General features: G+C 37.4%; 1 protein-coding gene across 1 annotated transcript; it reads left to right on the top strand.

Moving 5' to 3' along the window:
- Nucleotides 1-5,423: 5,423 nt before the first annotated feature.
- LOC148941985 (uncharacterized) lies at nucleotides 5,424-5,861 on the top strand. The gene has a single exon (XM_089103194.1). It carries the CDS (start codon nucleotides 5,424-5,426, stop codon nucleotides 5,859-5,861), a length of 438 nt encoding a protein of 145 aa, XP_088959320.1.
- Nucleotides 5,862-7,460: the final 1,599 nt, after the last annotated feature.

Here is a 7,460-nt window from a genome sequence, read left to right as displayed (position 1 = left end):
GCAGCATAAATCTTCAAATGAAGTTTGTTAATATTACAAAATGAGGTGCAAGGGAAAAAATGTCACTGGAGATTTTTCCAAGATGTTTTTTTAAAGTAACTTATACATCAATTGAAGGTATTTAATATTGCATTAGAAAAGACATGAAAAAAATGAAGATTCTGAGTTTTTTTTAAAGTTTCTGGACCAACTCAGTCTTCTAATATAGGTTATTAATGGTCAAGGGCGTATCCATGCACGGGGGGGGGGGCTGGAGCACGGGGGTTTGATCCCCCCTACCAAAATCTTTTTTGACTCGTAAAAACGTAAGAAAAATGCACATAAACAAGTTTTGAAAAAATGAGTTATTGAGTTTATTTTTTTATTTTTTTTTTCAAAAGTTTCTGGACCAACTCAGTCCTCTAATATAGGATTTAAAGGCCAAGGCCATATCCGTAAAGGGGAGTACGGGGTTTGTCCCCCCGCCCCCCGAATTTTATTCCGCCTCGTAGAAACGTGACAAAATGCACACCCCCCCTCCGAATTTGTTTTCGACTCGTAAAAACGTAAAGAAGTGCACATAAACAAACTTATGATGCATTTTTTGAAGTCGCTTTGTAACCCTCCCCCTCCGACAAAAAAATATCCCTCCCCCTAAAAAAATCATGGACACTCCCTTGTTAACGGTACCTTAGCAAAGAGTGAAAAATAGTTCATTCCCAAATAAGGGTTTATTTCAATCAATTATTTATTTATTGCCAATCAGCCCAGCTCAGATACTACTGAACTATTTTGTACTAAAACTGAAAAGAGCTAAAAACAGGCTCGTACAAAGTGATTAATTTGTAGGAGGATATATGTATCAAAGTATCAAAAGTGGCCATAAAGGATCCTCATTTCAAACTTTTTTAAGGGGTTGGCTAAGAAATTTTGAGAGGGAGGTTAAAATTTAAATAAGTTGTTTTCAACTCCTTTTCTTCTAGCCAAAATATAATCGGAAACACATCTTTTTATACAACTTTTTGTGTTTCAAGAGAAGTAACGGGCGGGTAATAAAGAATTATTTTCAAGGCTAGTGGTATATTTTCGTTATTTCAAGTGCCAAGAGTTTTAGCATCATAAACCTAGCGTCATCACTTCATGTGACTGAAGAAAAATGAATGTCAGTGCATTAACATAACCCGCTATTTCAAAAACCTCTTTATTAATGAAGAGCTGATAATTTCATATGGCTATACAACACATGTGCCGTCAACAATGAAATCCATATTTTTTTTTTTCATAAAAGACCAAATTCTGTTAAATTTGGTATTAGATAAAAAAAAAGTTCAACAATACAATACAGTTTTGACGAAAAATTAAATCATTTTGCTGAATCACTCAGATTTATTTTCACCCTGACTCATTTTTTCTAGCCTCCTTTGACCAGGAATTCAGTAAGTACGCACGTATTTATTTCCTAATCTAGGATACCTTTCTAGGAGGGGTGGGGAGGAAAATTTTCGAAAAGATCTAAAAAACAACCTATCTACCTGCAAGGCCGTACCCAGGATTTTTTTCCGAGGAGGTTTTACTCTAAAAAAAATTTCATGGGGGGGGAGGGGTCTACATAAAAAAAAAACTCAAAAAACGCACAAAAAATTTGTTTATATCCATTTTTGTTATGTCTTTACGAGTCAGACAATCATTTCGTGGGGGGTTCAAACCCCCCTAACACCAACTCTGGGTACGGCCTTGGGTACGTGGGACAAATGGGAAATCTGAAGAAACCTCAAAATTACGGGGACTGGGCCCAAAAGATCCCTTTCTGCGTCTGTGGTATTTTTCATCAAAATTAGAGAAGCCTACATGACTGCATGACATGGCGAAAGATACAATAGTTTCGTAATTTTTGCCCCTGAAAAGTGATGTTTAGCATTTTTTTTTTTTATCTGCATAAATGACCTGATATCACGTACTTATGTTTTTTGTGGGAACACCAGTAGCAGGGTGGGGCGCAGGCAGGGGCGGATCCAGGATTTTATTAGGGGGGGGGGGGCAAAATAGGTTGATCCAAAAAAAAATTAGGGGGGAGGGTGCAAAATAAGTTGATCCGATAAACTTGCGCTAGGAGCAAGTTTAATTAACGGAGACTTGAGTTAATTAAGTAAATTACACTACTTTGAACTACGCTAGGGGGCGCGTCCCCCCTTGCCCCCTGGATCCGCTACTGGGCGCAGGCCAATAAAGCCCCTATTTAGCTTAAGGACCTACAACATATCTGATGTATATATCTTTTATGATTTTGGCTAAATCATTAGGTTTTTTTCAAAAGCAAGAAAAAGAAGACAAAGATTTCGTATCACATTGTTTATAGCACTGGACTGCTCTTTGGGTACAAGTGGGGTGACGGTCAGCACAACTCATTCTCAACTGTTATTATGAAAACAAATTTAGATGATGAAAGTGAACGTTCTTCTCTTGATCCTAATGAAGCACTAAACTACCTAAGGTTTTGACAGATAGGTTGAGGGTCAGTAGAACCATCACGCCCTATAGAAAGAACATCAACTTGCTTCCGCTTTGATACACTAATCAATAGTTTTCTCACGCTGACCGCAAAAGAGCTTGAGAAAGTCAAAATCTTAGAGCCATCCCTGCTGTGTCATATGCCAAAACTTCAGTAATTGGTGTCCATGATCTTGATATAGCGGAGGGGGAAGTTCTATACCCCCTGCTTTGTTTCATGACTCTGTGGAACCTTCTTCAAATAGTGCTTATGATCATGCTTCTCAAAATTAGTGAAGCAGACAGTCATTAATCAGTCATTTGAATGGTGTGAGGTACATTCTTTAAAGATGCCGAAGCTTATAAATTGAGCAGAACACCGTAAACCAGTTTTTTAAACACTTAAAATACCTAACAATAGGATAGGAATTTTAATACTCAATTATAAAAGTAACAGAATACTATAGGCACGCAAAAACGATTTTAGGTGGTGGGATGAAGGGGGAGGGGGCAATATCCCTTTTCAGGGCGTATAGTCGAAGAAAAACTGGAAATAGGGTAAGGGGGAAAAGCAAGGACCATGTGACCCTTCTGACGATCACTTTCCTAGATTCGCACTCATGTTTTGAAAGAAGAATGATCTAATAAATTACACACAAAATTTTTAATTTCTTGAAACCGTAATGTACACAGAAAATACAGCAAAAGAGGTAGAGAGACTGAGTTAGAGAGAAAAAAAGGGTGAAGGAAGAGAGGGAGATAGAACAAGAACACGGTGCCGTAAACTGGCAAATAAGTCATATCACGTGAACTTAAGGGGAGGAGGGTAACCATGAGCTCCCTCAATGTATGACCTTACATTTAAATTTATAGACATTGCATCTGTGGTGTGGTAATTACTAGCGATTGAGGGGAAGTTATTACTGCGAGCGTTTCCGCATCGAAAATCTTAGGGGAATGCTAGAATCCCGAATTTCGGTATGTGGGGTAGGGGCATTTGATAATGGTTTGTGTAGAGGGAAAAAAAGTCAAACTAACTACATAAAACAAACCATACAGTTCGGAATAGCAAACCCATGGTCAAGGCCGTATCCAGGGGGGATGTTAGGGAAAAAAAATCCTCGATACAACCGTGCCCATGGTGGCCCGATAAAATTAATTTAATCTATATACCTCGGGTTTTTATATAATTTATCTCTTCTTTCTTCCGTTTCAGAGGTCTACTTCTTTAATCTACAATTTTTTCCATCCTCTAAAGAAAGTGTTCACTTTATAAAATAGATCTATTATAGTTTAATTTAACCTGAGATGAATTCCTAAACTTACCAAAAAATCTACATTGCTATGTTGAAAGAAAATTTGCATCGACAAGTTTCATTTCATGACAGGTCATAAATCACATATAATGTGATCACGGGAGACAAAAAGACTAATGTGAATAACGGTTTTCACAAAACAGTCATAGTATTAGCATGGTATAATTCATAAACACAATACCTATGTTCATAAAGAAATTGCAATCAAAAAGCTGTAATTATATCCTGAAACAATTGGAAGAAGAATTTACAATGCTCTCAGACTTGTTATATCACAAAGAATTGTACGCCACACTCTTAGTTTTGAATCCAGATAGATAATTATAAGCGTTTGACAACATATTGTTGATTCATGCCCAAATTTCCCAAGAACATGAAGAGGCTATTTAGTTTGAACTGGGCCAAGAGCCGGTAAGGTGACAGATAAAAAAAAAACAAAAAACAAAACTGTGGACGTATACTATCTTTTGAGGACCAGCGAAAACAGTTTTTACTATTTGTCTAGGTGCCAAAAATTCCCCTTACCCCCGTCAAAAAAAAAGTCCTAAAAGTGTCAACTCGATCCTCAAGCTCAGACAAATAGGGTACACTTACGTCACTGCGTACAAAAATCTGTCGCATTTTAGTGAAACGTACTGATTATATGCAACCATTGTTGCAGCTTTGGATATAGCCTGGTAAAGAGCAAGCCCATAGTAATGGGAAGTTTAAGACGGTATAAAAAAAAATAACAACTGTCAAGTGAGGAAGAATTGCCATTTGGAGCTAATTCAGGAATGGTAACTGTTATTTCGGTTTATCTTAATAGTAAGTTTTTTAGATTGGCAGCTTACTAAAGCTCTTTTGCGCTGTTAAACCTGTTTTGTTGCGTTGGTTTTACGTTTTCAGTAAAACGCCAATTGAAAAGGGTTCTAAAAATATAGGGAAATATCACGAACCAGTTGATTTCAGCCAGTTTTTTGTTTTATTTTGCATAAACTGCGAAGCAACAATTTTGTTTCTTTTAATTTTGAGCTTCACTTTTTACTTTGTTTGACTTTTCAGTTTACTGTTTCACTGTTTACTTTGAGTGTACCACTATTAATTTTCTTGTATTTTTAGTTCTCCATAAGGAGGAGATATAGCCTTCTCGCTTGCCTTTAGGATTCAGCATAAAAAAAGAAAATAGCATACACTCTGTTATGAGCATCAAAAAACTAATTTACTCTGATTGTAAAAGTACTCAGATGAATTATTACCCGTTGGATAGCATCCTGGGACAGTAGGCTGGTACCGCTGGATGTTTCAAACACTTATCAATTATATCAGTCCTTGGCGACAGGTTCCTGTCCCTCAGGTTGGAAGAAAGCAATGGTTAAACCCCTACACAAAGCCGGTCTAAAATCAGATTTTAAAAATTACCGTTCAATCTCCATCACATCTATATTTTGCGAGGTTATGGAAAAGCTGATTGTTGCAAGAATCCGATCTTATTTTGATGAAAATAATCTTTGGAATCCTGCCCAGCATGGTTTTCGTAAGAGAAGGTCTTGCGACACTCAACTTCTGGAAGTTATTGTTGATTTTCAGCATTATGCTGATCTTGGTATACAGTTTGATTGCATTTAGATAGACTTCGCCAAAGCTTTTGACAAAGTTTCAATGTCACAACTAGTTGAAAAATGTCGACTCTATAATATTGGTGTAAGAACTGTTGATTGGATTGCTGATTATTTGCGTGGTAGGTCTCAACAGGTAGTTGTCGGTGAAGCAGCGTCTCAATCAATTGATATCCTGAGAGGGCTACCCCAGGGTAGTTTCTTGGGCCCTTTTCTCCTCTGTATTTTAATCAATGATTTACCATCTTGTGTCCGTCATTTGTCAGTGAAGTTGTTTTATGATGATGCTAACATTTACCAACCAATATTAACTACCGATGACGAGCCTATGCTTCAAGTAGATCTAGATTCAATAAAACGATGGTGCGAATCTAACTCGATGTTTTTAATTGCATCAAAATGGGCAGTGCTTCATAACGGGAATAAAAATCAGCCCAGCCGTGCATACTCCCTATCTAGCTCATATATACCGTCAGAATAATTTGTACACAACCTCGGTGTTCACTTTGATACACATTTAAAATTTGATAGACACGATTCGACTGTAGTAGTAGACTGAAGAAATGCAAATTACCAACTCCTCACTTTAAAACGGAATTTCAGGAAGTTTAATCTTAAGAATTTTATGTTACTTTATAAATCATTTGTTCGGCCAGTTGTTGAATATAATACTTCTGTTTGGTTTCCTCTGAATGTAACAGACGAGCCCCAAGTTGAAAAGATTCAGAGGCGGGCGACAAAAATGATCCCTTATTTGAAACACCTTCCTTACGCACAAAGACTAACTAGGCTCCAACTTCCGTCACTGTATTTCCGACGTCGCCGTACCGACCTCATAAACACATTCAAAATAATCAAAGGCGTGGACGATATTGAGGTAGGAAAATTTTTCGAATTCAGCCACTACCACTTGACACGACAGCATCCTTATAAAATTTACCCACCAAGAACCCACAGGAAAATCGGACACAATTCATTTGTTAATAGGGTCACAGACTCTTGGAATAATTTACCGCCAGATGTTGTTGAAGCCGGATCAGTTGAATCGTTTAAGAATATGTTGGTTGATAGCCAGTTTTACACAAGTGCCTTTTCAGTTTAGACCTTTGTGTTGCCTTTCATTTTATTATATATTGTATTAGTACGACAAGCTTTTTAGCTTACCGTTATGTGGATTAATAAATAAATAAATATAGGGTAAGATAGCACTTCTAATGGTGACACGAAGAACATGAAGCCTTGATTATTTTTGGGGACCCTAGGGTCCCAAGGTAAATTACTGGGGTTGCCTAAAGCAGCGTTCACATGCATGTCTAGCTAGAATCCCACGTCTAGACACGTGTCTAGCCAGACTTCAATGTCTAGGCAACAACCGTTCAACGGTTCTTGCAAGCAACTCAGGACACTTCTGCTAAGAGTTACCAATAAGGAATTAAATTGGATTTTGGCTGGTGATATCCATGATTATCGTTTGCCCCAGTCTGAAAGAAGTGACCTGTTTTTTGATGCTCCGCCTAGTGGCAATGAGTTAGTGAATAAAGATTAACAGTTTACCAACATTCATATCCGAGGTGACTCTAGATCAAACCTTGATCATATTATAGCTTCAAGGGGATCTCCTGTCATTGTTTTGGATGATAAAATTGAGGATGATCACTTGCCTTTAACTTGTGAAATAGATTCGCCTGCTCTACTGGCTTATAACTGTTTTTCTTACCATAATAAATGGTTTCATAATCCAAATTGGAAATGAGTAAATTCTAAAGTTTATTTTTGCGTTATTAGCTCGTTATTGTTAAGCCTGAAAATGCCTTTTCACCTTTTACAAACCTCTGTAAGGTCACCGACGGCTAAGATTGATTTAAATTGTTACTATTACCAGATTGTGCATTGTTTGAAGTCAGCTGCTTCAGTTTCAGTTCCTGTTGAACGTGTTAGATTTGGCACTAGAAAACCATTATGGAATTTGTGCCCAGAAGTGAAAAAAGCTAAACAACGCGCGAAGTTTTGGCTTCGCCATTGGATTGCTTGTGATCGGCCCAAGTCTGGTGAAGTATTTAAAACTAAGCAAAATTCGAAA

This window comes from Artemia sp. Qi Xiang Cuo, chromosome 17 (assembly GCF_049724085.1).
Source record: "Artemia sp. Qi Xiang Cuo chromosome 17, ASM4972408v1, whole genome shotgun sequence".
Taxonomy (NCBI): Eukaryota; Metazoa; Arthropoda; class Branchiopoda; order Anostraca; family Artemiidae; genus Artemia; species Artemia sp. Qi Xiang Cuo.
Note: the sequence above shows the minus strand (reverse complement) of the source record. Positions and strands in the feature narration are given on the sequence as shown.

What these genes read in the sequence shown, in the direction of transcription:
- LOC148941985 (XM_089103194.1), top strand. Translation starts at nt 5,424, where the DNA reads ATGTCACAACTAGTTGAAAAATGTCGACTCTATAATATTGGTGTAAGA.